The sequence below is a fragment of the Gopherus flavomarginatus genome, chromosome 5 (genome assembly GCF_025201925.1).
Source record: "Gopherus flavomarginatus isolate rGopFla2 chromosome 5, rGopFla2.mat.asm, whole genome shotgun sequence".
NCBI lineage: Eukaryota > Metazoa > Chordata > Testudines > Testudinidae > Gopherus > Gopherus flavomarginatus.
Window position 1 is genome coordinate 101,816,895 of NC_066621.1, and position 20,624 is coordinate 101,837,518.

General features: G+C 40.8%; 1 protein-coding gene across 15 annotated transcripts in view; it reads right to left on the reverse strand.

Annotated features, from left to right (window-relative positions):
* RYR3 (ryanodine receptor 3) overlaps positions 1-20,624 on the reverse strand; it is a 630,986-nt gene that overhangs the window by 61,786 nt on the left and 548,576 nt on the right. For 11 of the 15 annotated variants that reach the window (XM_050954773.1, XM_050954771.1, XM_050954772.1 and 8 more), the window contains 9 exons: positions 20,444-20,517; positions 20,166-20,183; positions 19,619-19,699; positions 19,042-19,130; positions 18,346-18,474; positions 18,017-18,121; positions 13,800-13,881; positions 12,121-13,445; positions 1,633-1,691 (listed from right to left, as the gene is read on the reverse strand). In XM_050954773.1, the coding sequence (XP_050810730.1) occupies positions 1,633-1,691; positions 12,121-13,445; positions 13,800-13,881; positions 18,017-18,121; positions 18,346-18,474; positions 19,042-19,130; positions 19,619-19,699; positions 20,166-20,183; positions 20,444-20,517 (1,962 nt within the window). The remainder of the gene's footprint in view (positions 1-1,632; positions 1,692-12,120; positions 13,446-13,799; positions 13,882-18,016; positions 18,122-18,345; positions 18,475-19,041; positions 19,131-19,618; positions 19,700-20,165; positions 20,184-20,443; positions 20,518-20,624) is intronic. The other 4 variants (XM_050954774.1, XM_050954770.1, XM_050954768.1 and 1 more) reach the window with 1 other exon arrangement.

A 20,624-nucleotide genomic window follows, 5' to 3' on the forward strand; every position in this document is an offset into this window, starting at 1 on the left:
CCTACATAATAATATGAAAAGTCTAAAACCAAGAATAGGTGAGGTGGACTATCTGGTACTGGGGGAATACCTAGATATTTTATCAATGGCATATGATAAGGTACATTACTAGCCTCTGGGTCAGGAGACTGAAATCAGTTAGCTGAAAGAGATTAGGGGGAAAAAAATCTAACAAAACCATTGTAATGGGAGATTTGAACAACCTAAATCAGAGGTCGGCCACCTTTCAGAAGTGGTATGCCGAGTCTTCATTTATTCACTCTAATTTAAGGTTTTGCGTGCCAGTAATACATTTTAGAAGGTCTCTTTCTATAAGTTTACAATATATAACTGAACTACTGTTGTATGTAAGGTAAATAAGGTTTTTAAAATGTTTAAGAAGCTTCATTTAAAATTAAATTAAAATGCAGAGCCCCCCGGAGCAGTGGCCAGGACACAGGCAGTGTGCATGCCACTGAAAATCAGCTTGTGTGCCACCTTCGGCATGCATGCCATAGGTTGCCTACCCCTGACCTAAATATAAAGCAGTTTAATGTTATAACACAAAATGGTGTAATAAACAAAAGATTCCAGAACTGCTTGTTTTGGAGCATACAAGGGGAGAGACTTTTTGTCTTAATACTGAGAAACATACAGAATTGATTCTTTGGATTCTTAGTACAGAGAAATGCAAAAGAGTTTAAGTGCAGTTGGCAATTACCAGAGAAGTACTGTAACATTGCAAGTAATGTTTATGCTTAAAAATCCTTGCACAGGGTTGGAAGTAAGGGCAGACAAGACTACCGAAATAATTCTCTAACAGTGAAAACTAAGAAAGGGATTTTTTTTAAATGAGGAAATTAGTTAGAAAAGCCTAAAAGGGAACAAGTTAAGAAATTGAAAATCACTGAACCATCATGGAAACTATAGAGTCAACCCTGTTAAAGTCACTGAAGGTATGTATAGTGCTGAGAAAGAAAACAGCATAGTTAGGTGGCTAGCTATACTAATTTATTTAGGCCTCAAAATTATCCTTTTAAAAAAATAAATCTCCGATTCAAATACAACAGGACAAAAACTTAGCAGGTTTGAAGAGGTATTTGTAGGACTGAAATTAATGGGGCTAAAGTGAGAATTTGCATAATAAACCAAAATATAAAGAAAAATTATAGTACATTGTTTAAATATGCCAGGAACAAAAAAGCTGTGTAAGTGAGTCATCAGATTTGCTAGACGACCTCGTTATAAAAGGAGGCAATCAAAAAGAAGAAAGAAATTGGCAGGACTATCAACCTTAATACTTCAACACAAGCTGACCACACACTTCCTGACCTGCTGCTTGGAAACAAGTGAAGTAAATACCACACTAATGAAAGCTGCCATGTTAAAAATGTTTCTCGGGATTTTAGGAGAAGCAGCTGAAGAGGGTTTTATAAGACTGGGAATAGGCTTATATGGATTGCTGAGAATGGCACCTGGGATAGGGTCCCTGCTCTGCTGCTCAGTGAAAGTGCTTGTTGTCTCTGAGGAGCTGTGCTGGCTGCCCAAGATACTGGTAAAATGAAGAGTCCAATCAACGCCTGCTCAGGGCTATTTCTGGCCAGCTCATCTAGGAACAGCAAGAAAATAAACAATAGCGTAAAAGTAACTTACTCAGCCTTCTCGGATTCTGCTTTTGTTTCTGTTTCATCTTCTTTTGTTATTTCAGACATCTAAAAACAAGAAGATATTAAAATTGCCATAAACTTACTTTTAAATAAATCTTCTCAATTCTACTTAATGCTTTCTAAAAAACAAACAAAACAATCAATTACCACCATGCCTCATTAACACTAGGTCACTTTCATGTTGTCATAATGCTAATTTTTTTTGCTTCTAAAACAAGTAGCAGACAACATTTCAATAGTGAAAACTTCTATCGTGATTCTTCCTCTAACAGGTTTTCAAGATATATTATTAATACAGTAATCGGTGCAGATGCCTGAATGACTCAAAGTAATAGTCAATGTAATGAGACTGGTGAAGTTACCAAAAAGGAATGGAGGTGGCTGAGCACAGATCATAGCTTAAAATTAGCTGGAGTACAGTGGTCACCATGAAGAACTTAACAGTTATGGCTGGAATGTAAAATTAATGTAACTATGGCTTTGTATAATTTCTATACATAGAATGTGGAATAATGTGGATTATCACAAATATCAGCAAGTCAATATCACAAATTCCAAGGAATTGTTTAGTTTATAATAGTGGCAACATCTTCCTATTTTGTCAACATAGATTAAAGTAATTATATTCTATAAATGTAATCAAAATTAGCAGAATATATGTATATGTTTTATTTTTGCAATACTTCCCCCTTAAACTATCTATCTATTCCCCCATACCACAGTATCTAACTGCTTCACAATCATTCATGTATTTATCCTCAATCCCCTGTAAGATAAATATGTGCTATTATCCCCATGTTACATTAACTTTTTAATGCCAAAGCACTGTAGGGACTACTACTGTTTACTCAGATTTTTTCCCCCACAAATACTAAACTATTTCAATTTGAGGACTTTTCACATTAACTTTTCAGTGCCAAAGCACTCAAATTTTATTAGTGTGAATACTCATGAAAAGCAGTTTTAGATTAAATCAGTCATAGAATATCAGAGTTGGAAGGTAGGCCATCTATTCCAACCCCCTGCTCAAAGCAGGGCCAATCCCCAGACAGATTTTTGCCCCAGATCCCTAAATGGCCCCCTCAAGGACTGAACTCACAACCCTAGGTCTAGCAGGCCAATGCTCAAACCACTGAGCTATCCCTGCCCCCTAAAATGCTGAACAATTCATTGAAAGCCAATTCTGAACTGTGTATTAGATTGTAAAAAATTCACTTTGAGCTCCATTGATTGGTTACATGTCACATAATATTATTTCTGTTCCCTAACTGAATAACTTACATAATTCACACACATGAGAATTGTAAATTTCATAACTAATACAGAATTAGAAAGTCACAGTTTTGAATGAGTGCAATAATTAACAAATTATAGCTATGGAGAGAAGAAATGGTTACTTACTGCAACTGATTCTTCGACACGTGATGCAAATGTGTATTCCACTTAAGTGTGTGAGCACCAAGCGCACTGGAGCTGAAGAATTTTGCCTACCAAAATTAGAGGGGTGGTGTTCATGCTTAGTGGCCGTAGCTCCTCCCTGGCTATATAAGGCAGCACCACCCTGATCCCCCTCAGTTCCTGCATACCAAATGCACAGAGATGAGACGCTGAAGCAGTGGATGAAGGGGAGGTTGTGGAATATACTCTCTGCATCACATCTTGAAGAACCACAGTTAACTAAGGAGGACTTACTCGGTATTGATAGTTCTTCGATGTGCCCCCCCTCTAGGTGCTCCACTGTAGCTGTGTCAGTGTCCCTGTGCCTCTCATCGGAGATTTTTGATAGCAGTGTCCTTTCATCCTGCATATGCGCCCTCCTTGCCTTGTGCTCTGCCTCAAGGCTATCTAGCACTGCACAGATGAACCACCCTCAGTTCCTTCTCTACTACAGTGCCCATTCTTAAGAACTCCGAAGCAGAGGGGAGGAGGGCAGGTCATGGAGAATCCAGAGTGGGACACATCATCTCAAAGAGCCATCGCTACCGCACTAGATGAGTAACTCTCTCTCTTTTGTGTGTCCCTGTGGGTTCTCCACTGTAGGTGACTCCCTAGCAGGATTCCCTGGGGAGGGTTGTGCTTCTGCATTGAACTTAGTACTGATGTCCAAACCGTGGAGCTGAAGATCGCATCAGAGGCTGTCATGTGTTATGGCATAATGTTTTGCGAAGGTATGAGCAGATGCCCAGGTTGCTGCCCTGCATATCTCTGTGATGGGGACATTCTTGATGAATGCAATAGAAGTGGAGATGGACCTTGTGCGGCATGTTCATATGCCAGAAGGAGAATAGCAGCACTGGTTAGTGAAGTTGGAAACCTAGTTCGAATATCTTTTGAGATAATATTGCAGAGCCCTTGGACTGGTCTGCAATGGCTACGAACAGCTTAGTGGATTTCCTAAATTCTTTTGTCCTGTCCAAGTAGAACCTTAAGGTTCTCCTGACATTCAGCATATGTAACACAGCCTCTCTGTTGCTGCAGTGAGGCTTTGGGAAGAAGATCAGGTGGTCAATACACTGGTGCACACGGAAAGAGGTTACTTTGGGGAGGAGCTTCAGATGTGGTCTCAGTGTGATGATGGCTACCAATTACTCTTCAGCCCCTTTCCTCACCCCCTCTCTCACTATTGAATATGTCATTCACCCAGAGATTGTCTGTGAAGAGGCTGCTTGCCCCTTAATATGATATGCATATGATACAAATAGGCGAGGTGAAGCATGAAATTATTTAGTCCTGTCCAGCTAGAAGGCTAGTCAACATCTGACGTCTAATGTATGGAAACACTACTCTTCTAGAGATGAATGTGGCTTAGGAAAGTATACCACCTGGTTCAAATGAAACTGAGAAACCACTTTAGAAAAAAATTTGGATGTGGTTGTAAAGTCACCTTTTCTTTGAAGGTTTATGTATAAGGAGGCCTACCCATAAGAGCCTGCAACTCACACACTTTCATTGTGGATGTTACTGCTACCAGGAATGCAGTTCCTGGAGTGGAAAAGGACAAAATGCTAGGGGCTTGAACAGAGGTCCTATCACTACTACTAGGACTGAGGAATTGGTTCTTGGACCAGAGGATATAGATGAAAAGCCCTTTTAAGAATCTTGCTACCATGGGATTGGATCTTCCCTAAATTGGGGGATGAAATGCCACTTTCACAATGAACTAAGCACAAGTCTTGGTGATTGAAGGTTCAGCAGATACTCCAAGATGTCCTGGATGGAAGCCAGCATCGCTTGAATTCAACGAGCCAATGATCACATAGAAAACTTTTTCCATCTGGCAAATAGGCCATCCTTATAGAGGATTTTCTACTGTTGCGCAGAGCCTGCTGAACAGCTGCCAAACACTGCTCTTCCTCCTCCATCAGCCATGCAGCAGCCACACCATGAGATGCAGCCATGATTCTGAGTCAGTAGGTTGGGATGGAGAGCGAGCAGTATGGAAGGCTGAACTGACAGCGCAGAAGGTCAGGAAATCAGCACTGCCTCGGTCATGCGGGCAATAAGGATGATCTTGGCTCAACCCGCCTTCAGTTTAAGGATGACCTGTGGGATGATCAGGACTGTGGAAAGGCACAGAAGAGAGCTGACAGCTGAGATGGAAGGTGTCAGACAGGGAGCCCAGACTAAAGCCCCCATTGAGAGCATAACATATGACATTTCCTGTTGTCCCTTGTAATGAAGAGGCCAAGCACCAGAATGCCCCAAGTTGCAAAGATACTCTGGGGAATGCTTGTCTTCAGAGACCACTCAGGACTCAGCAAAAAATTCCTGCTAAGATGGTCCATGAGATGAACCCCAGACAAGCCGTCAGCCATTTGAGTGATACTCTCCTTGATGCAAAACTGTCACAACATGATTGCCTATTGGCAGACCATCCTGGAGTGTGCTCCTTACTTGTTCATATAATACATTGCAATTGTATTGTTGGTAAATATGTGAATCGCTGAGCCCCTGTATGGATCTGAAAAGTGTGACATGCATTGTAACTGGCCCAAAGCTCCAGCACACTGATATGCAGAGAAGACTCCTGCTCTGACCACACACATTGGACTTTCAGTGACCTCAGTCAGATGTACTTCTGATCCCCTCAGGGAGGCATCAGTAACAACAGTCCTGATTCCTAAGGGCTGGATGAAAGGAACACCCTGACAAAGAGAAACATCCACCATTGTAAGAGGTCCAGGATCAGTGGAGGAAGACTAACTAATCTGTCTAAGGAGTGAAGAGTCGGACAGTAAAGAGTCTTGAGGCACATTTGGAGGGGTGGAGATGTGAACTTGTGAACTGGACCACCAACATGCAAGTGGACATGTGTCTCAAGAGCCTCAGGCAGATTCAAACTGTCATGGAACACTGAGATTGCAGACTGAGGCAGAGATGGCCAATGGCCTGAAAACAGTCAGTCGGCAGAAATACTCTTGAACTCAGAGTCTACAAGGGCCCCAATGAACTATTTTTTTGTGGGAACCAAAGTTGACTTCCCGGTGTTTAGGACCCAGCTGTTGGTCGTGACCGAGCCCCAAGCATTGTGGCAATGGAAGGGAGCAATGACTGGAACACTGCTCTGGACCAAGCAGTCAAAATGGGTGCTCGGGGGCTGCTAGGGGGAGGTGTGTGGACTGTCAAAACCCAGAACCTGACTGCTTCCTCCTGTGGAAACTATGTCCCTTTCTGGGATATTTCCACAATCTCGGCAGAGGGAAACTCTTCCCAAATGTGTGCTGTGAATGATTACCGCAGTTGTTGCTATTGACCCCCTAGTGGTGCCTTCTCACCACAGTCTTAAGGACTGAAGGGTAGCCCTAGAGTGTTTGAAGGAGTGCAGAGTCTCGTCTGTTTTATCTGAGAACAGCTCCTTGCCATCAAAAGGCAGATCCTCAGTGGCCTGCTGGACATTGGGAACAGTGCCTGAATTCTGCAGCCAGGAAGATCTCCTCATGGTCACCACAGAGGCCATCACTCTGGCTGAAGTATCTGCAACATACAGAGCAGACTGCAAAGAAGTCTTAGCCACCAAGCAGCCTTTGGTACAAAATACATGAAATTCCTCCACTGAGGCCTTGGGCAGTTGGTCTGTGAATTTAGACATAGCTGTCGAGCGGATGAAGTGGTACTTAAACAGAAGTGCCTGCTGATTACACTGCTTTACAGCCAAAATGCTTCTGAAATAAATGTAGTCCAACTTTACTAATTCTGGGTCACTGAGAATGAAAATGATGCTTAAATTGTTGATTGGCTCTAGTTTTCAAGATATGCTATTGGGTCAGTATATATGACCCTTGACTTGGGAATGGCGGAGGATAAGTGAGTTATAAAGGGAAGGGATCTCAATTTAAACCAGAAATGACTAAAATACATCTTTGACTGGATCTATGAATAAATCTATGACTGGGTTTGGACAGTACTTGCTTTTTAAGCAAAACAATGAATGATACAATCTGAAGCTGGTATTGCGTCATACATGATATGAATTGCATCATGTTATTCCTAGAAGTCATGGATGATGCAATCATAACGAAGCTTATATCACTCTGCTGAACAAATTGCCCTATATCAGCTCTAGAAATCATACAGTGTAGTGCTCTCTTATTTGTCAGTGTTTGATTTTGCAAAGGGACACATTTCTGTTTAGCCAAAGTGAGCAGAGATGCCTCGCACTTGTGTGAACAGTGCAGATAACTTCTGCTAGGTTTGTGGTGAAGTGACTTTTGCATCACAAAAGTGCAGTCTAACCACTATGGTTAAGAAAGCCTATCACCTTTATTTTGGCTGCAAAATTGGAAATCAGGACAAGAGGTGGGCCCCACACATATGCTGCAACACTTGTGCAACAAATCTTGGCCAGTGGTTGAACAGGAAAAGGAAATCTATGCCTTTTGCAGTGCCAATGATTTGGAGAGAGCCAACAGATCAGACCAGCAATTGTTACTTCTGCATGGTGCCTCCAGTTGGGAAAGGTGTGTCAAAGAAGAAAAAGTGGACTGTGCATTATCCAAACATTCCATCAGCTATACGCCCAGTACCCCATGGAGAAGGACTGCCGGTTCCTGATGCACCAGAATCATTCTCACTTGAGTCAGATGAGGAAGAGGAAGAGGATGAAACTTCTGGTCCTGAACCATCAGTGTCACAGGACCCACATTTTCTCCCATCCTCCTCCTCTGAACCACACCTCATAACACAAGGTGAACTGAATGACCTTGTCAGGGATTTGGAACTACCCAAGAGTAAGGCAGAGCTGTTGGGCTCCAGACTACAGCAGTGGAATCTCCTGGCAGGCTATCAGGGCAAATGGAGCCCATTAATGCTTGCAGACTATTGCTGGACAGTGACAAGAGATGCTCCATTTAATGAATATAAGAGACAAGCCAAGAAGTGCCGAGTAGACACTGAATAGGACTAAACTATGTACATAATAGTTTTTTGCCTTTTGTTTCATAATAAATTTTATTTATATAACCATTCTGTTGATTTTTAAAGTGTTACATAAACAGGACAGGTGAAATATTATCATGTAAAGCAACCATAAACACATGAAAAGACCTAGGTTTACAATTTATGATTAAAACTCTACTATCTACACAATATACATAGACATAAAATGTAAAAACTTAAATATCTTAGAAACAGTAGCCAATCAGTTGTTTTAATTGTCATATTTGAATTCAGCACATCAAAATACATAATAAATATCACATTTTATCTCTGAAGCAGACGACTTCTCAAAAATTGTAGACCAGTGTTAGCAATTCACATCTCCAAGGAAGAGGAGGTGTAAATCTTCCTGCCCATCAGGTACATTTGCTTAGAGTCCTTCTCCTTTGGAGTGGACTTAAACCTGTCCTCTCAAGCTATATCATTCACCACAGTTACTACCAAGGAATTTAGGGGCTGGTGGGAATAAAACCCCTCAGATCCCTGTGTGGAAACAAAGTAGTGCTTTTCCAAGTGTTTAGCTGCTGGTGGTATCAAAGCTAGCGTGCTCCAGAGGACCTTAGCAGGCTCAAGGAGCACATCATTAATAAGGAGGGTGACACTCTCAGGGGCCAACAGCTGCAGGATATCCACTAAGTTGTGGGCGTTCTCCTGCAGGAACTCCACCTGAACACCCAGGGAAGCAGCCATGCATCGCAATAGGTCCTGGTATGCCTTGAAATCCTCCAGTACTGAAGGGAAAGAAGAAGCCAGCACTGTGGAATCGTCCATGGATGAGAATGACACAGTTAACTGTGTCAGAGCCAGATCCTGCTCCAGGGCTGATGCGCCCCAGGCAGGATGACTCTGGAGACACCTCAAGGGGAAGATACACCACTACCTGGACCTGTAGCAGATTGATGGTCACTGCCACAGATCTGGCCAGAGATCCTGGCTTTGAGTGGGACAAAGAGTGGAACTTCTGTGTCTAAGGAGCAGCATGAAGGCTACTGGTATGAAGAGAGCATTAATGGCCAGTAGGCGCCCGGCCAGGGTCCCCTGTCCTGACCACAAGACAAGCGCCAATACCTACAATACCTACAGTGATCTATGAATGGCCCTCACTCAGGCAATGGAGAGCAGGAGGAGTAAGATCCTGACTTTGATGCTGAGATGTCCTGGGCTTCAGGGGACAGCACTGGGACCAGCCCTGAGGGTGCGATCAACCAGTCTGACTTGTCCTTAGCCCAGAATGATGAGGGGGCTGGCGCTGACAGTGGAAACAGTACCACTGGTATTGCGTATGCCTCTGTTGCTTCTATTGATGGGAGCAGTGTCACCCCCTGAAGTCAGCATCATACCAAAGTAACTAATAATGCAGAAGTGGAGGGTGGTGACTGCTGTCATGGCAACATTGGCAGCACCGGCGACAGGGATACTGAAGAAGTTCCAGGTGCCAAGGAGGGGTCAAGTCCTGTATCAGCCCCATTTCCACTGAGGGTGGAAGGGAAACATCAGGGTGCAGTGCTGACGGACCCATAGGTTTAGCGGCCTGCCTGGCCAATGGGGCTATAAAGGATGCAGCCCTGGCACAGTCCTGGATCAAGGGAAAGTTTGGGACAGACAGGCAGACGAGGTCCACTGCTGTCTGATACACCACTGGCGTGGAAGCAGTCGTTAACAGCATCACCCTTGTTGGTACCAGACCTAACGGGCACCCTGGGGCCTCGAGTCAATGTGCAGGGTGTCTGCCCTCCCTGTGTGATGCTCAGGAGGGTTGACAGGATATGTTCCATCCCATGCACCAGCATTAATCCTGTGCTGACCCACACTCCTTCTGGAGGAAGGAGATGAGTCCCCATGGGACCTGGAGCAGCCTCAGTTATTCTTATGCAACCTTTTCCTCAGCACACTCCTCTGTATCTTCGGAGAGGTGCCAGCTTCAGGACACGAAGCAGCAAAACCCAAGGGAAACCTGCCATCTGATGAAGGCCTTAGTGCCAAAGGAGGCTGCGTGGCCAGTTCAAGCAGATGCTGCTTCAAAAAAAGATCCCTTGCCACATGAGTCTGTTTCATGAACAATCTTCAAATCAACCTCCGTTCCTTGCCATTGGCTTCACCCTAGACACAACAAGCACCACAGGTGGGGATCATTATTGGGGATCGTCCCTCCACATGACAGACAATGTTTAAACCCTAGTGAGGACATCATCAGGGAACACTTAAACCCCAACCAATTACTAGTAAGTCTAACACTATACTATGGGTATTAATGAACTACATGCAACTAGAAAAAAGTAACTGAAAAGAGGATTGAGAAGTTGAAAACCTCACAGAACTCTGACTCCAGTCATGGGTGCCAAGAAGGAACTGAGAGGGACTGAGGTGGCACTGCATCTTATAGGCATGGGAAGGGCTACAACCATGAGTGCCCCCGTCCTTCCCACTCCCATGGGTACTGCTAGGCAAAATTCTCTGGTTCCCGTGTATTGTGCACACACACACACCTAAGTGGAATATACAGCTGCATCTACTTGAAGAACCAAAAATTGTATATTTGATTGGTCACAATTAATGATTCGAACGATCTGCATTAATTCCAAAAGAAATGTGAGAAAATAATTAACATTTAAGAACTTTGCAATCACTTTGGGAATAGAAAGAAAGGCAAAATTTGTTGGAAAAAATATAAATTACTTGTTCAGGCTTATTAGGGACCTTAATTTCAAAGCAGAGTCACTCTGTTCAATGACCATGTCCTTTAAATACCTCAGTACTAATGTAAATACAACAAACTATCCATATAAAATGACATGAAATTGCTACTATTTTATAAGGAATTTGTTCAAAATGAGATTTGACAATGGAATAGTCATAAGTAAAATTTTTATTTTAAAGAAAGTGTATATAAAACAGACATAAATAAATAAACTGGCCAGTAAATGGAAAATATAATTTGATATGCAGGAGAACATGGTAATACACATTTCATGGGGGCTAAAAGCTTGACAACAGAGTAAATAGTACATTATATAGTCATGTAGTGGAGGTTTATACTGAAAACTCCTAGAAATCATATCAATGCCTTAAAAGGGTTGGGCTAAAACTCATTATAGAAAAGAAGTCTTTGAAATGGCCTAATACAAGTAGAGATGGATCTATAATGCAGAGTTTAAAGAACAGGAGTACTCACAGCACCTTAGAGACTAACAAATTTATTTGAGCATAAATTCGTTAGTCTCTAAGGTGCCACAAGTACTCCTGTTCTTTTTGCGGATACAGATGAACACGGCTGCTACTCTGAAAACTGCAGAGTTTAGATATCCTCACAATTTGAAAAGGTATTTGGATCCAGAGTTTTGGTTCAGGCCCATCTTTAAATGGAATTATACTCAATTATGTAGGGATTTAGTGAAGTGGAACAAGATAAACTGTTCACATCGGGGAAGGACAATTAAAAATAAAGTAAATATTAAATTAACAGTAAATAAATTCAGGCAAAGCTATTTCAGAGAGTAGGAAACAAAGGACAGTTTATTAAGTGTAATCAATTAAGCAAACAAAATAAATAAGTTAAGGGGATAATCAGCTATAATTATGGATGAAGAGTATTAGGGAGGAGGCTGAAAGGCACTTACAGAATAGGAAGTTAGCAACTAGGTCTGGAAAGAACCTAGGACACTTTGGGTGCTACTACTCTTTTTGTTCTGTGTTTGTAAAGTGCATGGCACAATGGGATTCTGGTCCAGGACTGAGGTTCCTAGGTGCTAAAGTAATGCAAATAATAAATAGTAATAATACTGTAATCTAAATGAACAACAAAAATAATTATTATTAAGTCAAAACTAGGCAGACATATTGGCCTAAGCTCCTTTCCGGCAAATTATTCTTTGTTATAAGATTTAGATAATAAAATATACGAAAATGACATTCCCAGAATATGTATTTCATAGGAACAGCAATTGAGTGAGCAAATAAGTTTAGTTATTACTGGAACTTTTAGTAATATATATATATAATACATTTTTGCTGTAAGGGGCAATAAATTTGTTCCACCTACCTGTGCTTTTCTTTTCCTACGAATGGTGCTTTCCAAAGAGGGAGGGGTATCTGTACCAACTATTTCTGCAACATCACCGAGTCCAGCATCATGACCATGTTTTGAGCCACCTTCTTTTTTTGCATGAATGCCAAAAATATCTGACATTATGTCTGTTTCTCCTTTTTCACCTTTCACAAACTGCACAAATTCAACTCTAATTCCGTGCTCAATGCCTTCAACCTTCTCTGCTTCTATGACATCATCATGGATTCCAAACTGTGTTGGGTCAGGCATGTCCCCTAATATTTTGGTAACTTTGATGTTTTTGGCTCCTTCAACCAGGCCACCCCCAAACACAGTACTCCAGAGAATCTGGAAAATCCCCCATACAATGGTGAAAAACAACTGGAATAACCCTACAAATAGCATCCAGAAAAAGGAGAAAAACACTTTCACCAATTCCTTTATAGTCATCTTTCTAACTTTTCTGTACTGTTTCCTAAGGTTCCTTAAAGTGACCATTTTTAAAAAGTGGGCAGCATTCCTCTTCACTGCAACACAGGCCATTGCAAAAGCTGAAGCTGATTCCAGAGATTTTTCTTCTTCCTCATCATCTCCAACTTCCATTACGTAATAAGGCTTATCCTCTTCCTCCTCTTCAGGTCGTTCAGCTGAATCTGATTCAGAGATCTGAGATGCTAACTGCATTTCAAAGATTGTGTCCTCACAGAAATTCACAAAGAGCTCCATTTTCTCTTGTTCTCCTCCTTCATTTACAACATCAAATATGAACTGCCTTTTGGATTCTTTCACCTGTGGCTTCTCCCACTGCATTCTACTGGATTCACTGATTTCAAAGTAAACTCTTTCAATTTTCTTGGCTCCACCCATTATTTCAATGCGGCCAAGGTAAGGTTCAAAGTAATTAAGTACACTTGCTGCTGGATCTAGTAAGCACCGAAGGCGTGAATCATTTGGCATGTGCTCTGAAAGGTTAGTTAACAAGACTGCCACATTAAATCCAATGTCTTTGGCTGGCTCATGGAATCTATCCACAAAATCAACATAATTAAACATATCATTTTCATCAGCTTCTGCACAGGACAGCAGGAATTCAAGTTCTGACTGTGTGTATTGTTTCTGACCTTCCATTGCTTTCTGGAATTCTTTCTTTGAGATGATGCCTTTACCATCTGGATCATATTCTTTGAAAGCATCTGAGCTGGTTAGGTCTTTCAATTTGAGGAACATGTCGAAGAACTTCAAGATCATTTCTACATTGCTAGATGATTCTACCAGTGTGTCCACCATCTGTTTTCCAATAGTCCCATTTACAACGTTACCTACATTATATGTTAAAACAGTAGATTATTTGGATCTATAAATACATGTAAAATAAGTTAATTTCATATTTATGTTCAGAAACGCTACCAAAAAACACTTTTCCAATTTTATTCTTAAATATCCATAATTTTCTTGTAAATATGTTTTTCTGCATTGTCCCTGCTCTTTCAACATTACGTGCACCTTATATAATTCTCGTTTAAACATTTTTAATAAACACTAAATAGCTTTTTGCACTGGCATAATAAAAATGCAATTAAAGAACAATTCTGAAAGATTAATTATTGCATTGTGACAGCTCAGCTTCATAACACTGAAAGTAATAACACATAATTATAAAAAATAGATCTGACCTTCAAGCAGTGACAACAGCATCACAACCATATCCTTCAGGAGATCCAACAATTCCTTAAGTAATTCAATCTGACTGGAATCCTGCAACATAAATGATGTACACATTTTTTTCTTATTGAGAAAAGATACATTTAACAGGAAGAAACAGCACTTGGAATGGTTATCACATACAGTCCTAGTAAACACAGACACATCAGGATCGTTCACAGTCATTTCTATTATGATATATTATAATAATCTCATACAACACAATGTGCCCAACTAGAGCAGATATGTGAGCATTGGGGTATTTTGTAATAAAGTACTGAGGACTACTGAAGTGGAGACTATTAGTGAGGGAGAGTCTTATTAATTTTGCTAATCCATATATGAGAGAAAACACATAAAAAAATCCATCCCCCCAACATAGCACAATATATTAGGATTCATATTACTAAAACTTTAATATGTTTACAGAATATACCAGAGTACATTAATTAATATAACAAGACCAATATGGATTTAGGTGCCTAACTTTAGGAAGATAGGCACCCAAGTTTGAAAATTCTGCCCAAGATTCATGGTGATGAGAAGGATGTTTATATGCAGATCAAAGGGGAAGAGAGTACAAGAAAGGGAGGGGAATGCTGACTGGAAGTGTGAGAAGCATTGCTGCTCCTCTAAAGTGAAGGAAGTGGCTGCTGGCTGTCAGCAGTGGCTCTCTTTTCTCCTGTGTGGGGGATGTACATCTAGGCTGTTCCCTGAGGCACCAGCTCCGTTTTTCTCCCAGTTCTCCCCATCCTATAATTCCTTGTCATCATACCATATATACTTGTATACAAATCAATTTGGTTTATGAGACAGTCAAAGCATTTTTATCAATGTTTACATCAAAACTGAGTGGTGGAGGAGCGCGAGAGGAGCAGCTTATCCATGGGTGCGGTTACAGATGAGTAACTAAAACTAAATCATAGTTATCAAAATAAATGAACATTTTGTGATCAAGTAATCTTGATTTTTTTTTTACATTTGCTCAATCACTAAGTGACAAAATTTGGTAATCTGCAGTGGTGAAGTTGCGAAGCTCATATTTTTATTACTAGAAAATGACATGATTATTGACATTATTCAAAAATATAAAAGCATTCGAGCTTTAGAAAACTGTAAAACTATGAAAGTGGGTAAGAGTTCTGTGGCACCTTATAGACTAACAAACATATTGGAGCACGAGCTTTCATGGGTGAATACCCACTTCGTTGGATGCATGTGCTCCAATACATTTGTTAGTCTATAAGGTGCCACAGAACTCTTCGCCATTTTTACAGATCCAGACTAACATGGCTACCCCTCTGATACCGTAAAACTATGTGTTTTATACCTTTTGGGGTAGCTTGTGTTTGTCAGTGTTATGTCAGTTTAATTCAGCTCCAGGAAGATATAGATACAAAATACAATAAAAATACACTAGTTCATGTTGAAGGTTACACATTGGTAACACAGGGGCTGGTTCGTTAGCTATGTGATTTGTTCTGAACACTATGCAAGAGTTCCACATTCAAATGCTGAGTCTCTGGCTCCCTAAAAGCAGGCAAACTCTTTATGTTCTGCAGAAACAACTCAGGCCAATCTAAGAACAATAGTGATGGGTTTCAAAGAGTTCCATCCCACTTTCCTAAACTGGAAGGAATGCTAATGTGACATGGGACTTTTAGAAAGGCGGGAAGTAAACTGCAGAGTAAAAGTTGCTGAAAACTGTCTGATGGAAAATTTTCCATTTGAAAATACTAATTTAATTAAACCAAAATGTTCTGTAGGAGCAAGTCAATGCTATTGAAACTTTTGAGGAAAATCAGACAAACAAGCTGCCTGGCTCACCTTCCTGGGGTCCCAGATACTAGTCCCCCCCACTTCCCTTGTTTCTGGGAAGCTTGGTTGCTCAGAACCCTTGACTCCTCAGCAGCCCACCAGGCAAGCATCTGGGCAGACCAAGAAGCTGACAAGCCAAAAAAACTTTAATTTCCCTCCAAATGGCATTTTTCTTGTCCTTTCTTCCTGAGAAAAATGTTGAGTTTTTTTGCAATTTGGAATAATAGTTTTTTTCGTGTGTGGGGATTGGAAAATCCCATTCCCACACAGCTCTACTGGAGAGGGAGGAAGCTGGTAGGACCTTTTACTCCTGAGGGCATTCTGTGCCAAAAAAAATAAAAATTCTGCACACAATATTTTAAAATTCTGCAAGTTTTATTTGTCAATAAATAAATGCAGAGGCTCCAACATGGCATTGGGGAGCTCAGGCCACTGGCTGCACGAAGGTGGGAGATCACCCTGCAGCCCCCCATCCCCACCCCTAGGACACAGAGTCAGTGGTGAGGCTGCACCCGACCCTGACACAGCATAAGGCCTGAGCCTGCTCCAGCCCCAGAAATACCCTTGGGGCCTGCCTCTCTGTGGCAGGTGCACCAGGTGAGGGCAGGCAGGCTCAACAAGGCAGGATCTAAGTGTGAAGGGGATCAGTGTGGGGGGATCCAGGTGTGGGGTGGGAAAATTCTTTGTGGGATAATCTGGGTGCAGGCAGCTCAGTGGGGGAGGGTCTAGGTGTGGGGGGATCTGGATGCACATAGGCTCATTGTGGGGGGGAGGTGTTCCAGGTGCAGGGGCAATGGGACTCTGCAGGGGAAGGTGGTTGGGGCTTAGCGGAGGGGTCTGCATGTGGAGGTCTCAGCAAGAGAGGGTACTGGGGGAGTGGGGCTTGGTGGGGTGGGGGTCTGGGTGCAGCTAGTTGGGGGTCAGTGGCATGGGGGTCTGGATGTAGGGGCTCAGGGTGTATGGAACTTGTCAGTGTGGGGGGTTGAGTGCAGGGAGCTTAGTGGGGGGTGGTTTTGGTGCAGGGGTGGGGGTTCTGAGTCAGGAGTCTGGATGCAGGGGAGCACCAAATACAGGGGTTGAGGTCCAATGGGGTGGGGATCAGGTATGGAGGATTCTGGGTGTACAGGGTGAGGCTTGGTGGAGATGTCTGGGTATGGGAGGTCTGTATGCATAGGGATTGGGTGGCTGGGGGATCAGCTCCCCCTACAGTGACCCCCTATCCCTGCAGCTGAGGAGTGATGGGGGGCAGAAGAGGATACCGAGTTTCGTGCAGCTGGGAGAGGTTTCTGGGTCTGCATCTGACAGTCCCAACCACACCTTGGTAGGGGAAGAGGAAGTCCTGTCCTCTCCTGCCTCCAGCCCAGATGGGACTAGCAGCTGTTCCAGGCTCAAGGTAGGAGTCACTGGGTGGGGTGTCCCCAGCCTCGTGGCGATTTACCTCTCTGCTGGCTGCCTGAAACGATGTACCTGCACTGCTAGCGAGTGGTGTATGACTGCTCTTGCAGCTTCCCTTTGTTTCCCTGTCAGAAAGTCTTTTTTCTACTGGGAAGCAAAGAAATCAGCGGGGAACATAAATTCTGCTCATGCGTAGTGGTACAGAATTCCCACGTAAGAACCTTTAAAAATAACCTGCATCTATTATCACAATGCAAATTGTAAATATGCTAATCGGTTCTGTTCTTTTTTGACATAGATGCAAATATCCTATCAGTGAAATGAGGATATTACTATTTATTTCTTTAAAACATTTTACTGTATTTTTTTTAAATCTAAAGCAAATATGATGGATGCCATATAAAATTTCTATTATACTGAGAGATTTTACCATTTTCATGAACATTCTTGTTACATAGCTATTGCTGAAAATGGTAAACATCTTAGAAAACTGTAGAACTTAAATGCACCACTTGTATGTTCTCAACTGATGGAAAGCACCTAATTTCAGAGATAAATCTTTTGAAAAAAGCAAAAACCACCAGATGTTATTTAACGTGGCTTTGAATAAGGAGCTTCAGACTCATTAACATGGTACTTGTAGGCTGGCCATTAAAAAAAAGTCCCTTAGCCTTATAAGGGCAATTAGGTAATGAATGATGTGTCTAAAGAGATAATTGAAGCACACTGTATGTGGACATGTTTAAGAGGTTAGCTGACTCACTTGAGCACAGGAGGAGAATCATAATTCATAGAGCAGAAGGCCCAAAAGTTTTTTCTAGGGCTATCATCTAAGTTTAGGGCTGTTGCATAATGAAAATAAGAATGCTATACACAACTGAACAGAGACCATACTCTTAATTGCCTTATAGCTTTCACTGCACATTTTATGCTTATATAGATGCACTATAGATAATTGTGGAACAACTGAAAATACCTTAGAGAGTTTCATTTGCATATTAGCAAAGACATGAAGGAAGCCAACAACTGCATCCCACAGCCTACTGTGAGCCAGACTCTGCTGGTTACCTATGCAAGGACCCTAAAAATAAAGAAAAACACATATTTTCTTTATGCGTCAATTGGATTTTCACATTATGGACCAGATCCACAATTGATGTAATTGAGCATAGCTCAGTTCAAATCAATGAAGATGAAGCTATGTCAATTGCCAACTTACACCAGCTGAGGATCAGGCAGTGTATATGTAAATACATTTGCTGTAAATATTGAAATTTGAACATCCTGTGTCAGGTTTCCATTTACCTGGATATATTCTGTAAGTGAGTTGAAAATCTGTTTGGTAACAGCCAAAGCTTTAGAGAAGTTACGCTGTCCAGATTCATCAATCATGTTTTTTCCTGAATAGTACCAATAGAAGTCACTAATTGATTCCTAAGAACAAATGACAACGTATTATATTTTTCCACTCTCATATTATATGTTCAGCAATTACCATACAGTATAACATCAACAGAAATTGAAATGGTAGATAGGATTTCACATTTTTATGTGCTTTTATTTCTAACCACAATAATGTTATACAACTTTGTCCAATTATGTATTCTGCAGTTATCAATACTGAAATGCATTATCACTCAGTTGTTTTACAAAGGCACATCTGACAGTTATGGGCTATTTAAAAATTAAGATAACAAGTGCGTACACTTTAATATTGAAGCTGTTAGTTACAGGTCAACTTCATATACAGGATTACCACACTAGTAATCACAAATGAAATTATCCATCCAAAATATGTGCAGCCATGAGCATGTGCACCAGGTGAGGGAGCAGAGGGTGCAGGCAGCTTCCTGATTCACCTGGGCACAAAGTGCTGTTTGTGATACTCCCAGTGCAAAGACTACACAAAGCTAGTGCTGCTCCTCTTGTTAGCTTCACAAAAGTGCAAGGGGAGGGGAATAATTTATTCTTTGTTTTGTCTTTTGTCTTTTTTTTTTTTACCTGAAGACGTAAGAGATAGTCAACAGTGCTGATAATAATATTCACTGTTGTAGTGTTGCCCATCTGAGTACGCAGGAAATTCTGAAAATCTGAAATCACAAATAATTTGTGTTTGATAATATGTATGTATAAGAAACAAAAAAATAGGAGATTATTCCACTATATTAAAGAGGAAAGTTACTCTTATAGCTACTAATTGTGAAAGACCATCTCATATACACTACACTGAAAAGCAGTGATGCTTATCAAGGATTCTGGACCTTTTATTGAAATATATCATAATTTAAACAAACAACAAGAACTTTTTTGTAAATATTTTGCCATCCATCTTTCTATTAATGATGAGATGCACAAATTCTGGAATGTCACTACGACTGTTAGTTAAAAAGTGAAAGTTGATTAGATTGCATGGTTTGTCACATTTTGAAAAACCACTTTAGCTTAGAGTGTTGACTGGATTACCTTCAGCAAAAAACAGAAAGTCAATTTGAACAGCATCAATACTAAGGACTACTGTCCTTCCTTTTAAGAGCCTGAATACAATCACTTCCCTGAAAATTCATTCCAGTCTACTTACCATTGTTATGACCTTCACAAAGCAGCTGTAAAAATCTAAACAGATCTCGAGTAAACTCATCATTCTGTAGCACTTTCTCACCTTGAAAATATATAGTACAATGAATATGATCATTGTTTTTTATGAAACATGCAAAACATATATTCTTCAAACAGCATCCTTCAAAATAAGTGATTCTAATAAAAAGCAAATACTGTAAGCTGCTTTAAAGTAATTTTAAATAAATGTACTGAGAGTAATGATAATAAAACAAATTATGAAACAGAAAAAGCAAAAGCCAAAATATTTAGCACTCCAATGCATTCATGGTAAAAACTACTGGACTAAAGTTCTAATAAGTAAATGGTTAGTTGTCAATAAAACCATGCCTTAAATATGAAAGACACTTCTTTAATTAAGCATCAAACTCTTTGTCCAAGCTCAACACGCAACCTGCTGCAGACCATAAAACTAAACCTAAAGGATGTCTGGGAAGATGCAATTAAAGAAGATTTCTTTCTGTATTTGCAACACACAATAGCATCAAAAGCTGTAAACCCAAACGTACCACGCTCACGAACGATGACTGTGGATCAGAGAAAAATAATAAGAATACAGGATAAGCAAATTGTAAGTTACATGATAATTTCCGTTCAAATGTTTACTGCTAGAATTTTAATAAACATTAACCATGTTAAAAAGACTAATCTAATCCTAATTTTAATGAGGCTATCAATAAAGAGAGCAATGTGCTACAACAGCTCTGAAAATTCCAGTTTTAGAAGGAAGCATAATAAACTCTTTAATTGTTACTTGAATTAAATGGGTTTTATTCATTATACTTACGAGTTCCTTCTTCAGTAACCATTCCAAGGCCTTCTGCTTTATTCTGTCTCTCAAATGCATTCAAGTCAAGAACACTTTTAACAAAGCACAGAAAATTGAGAAAGTTCTGCTGCTGTATGTAACGGCAAAATTAATTTCCTTTATGAACTCTCTGGAAGCCTTGACCCACATGTTTTACCCA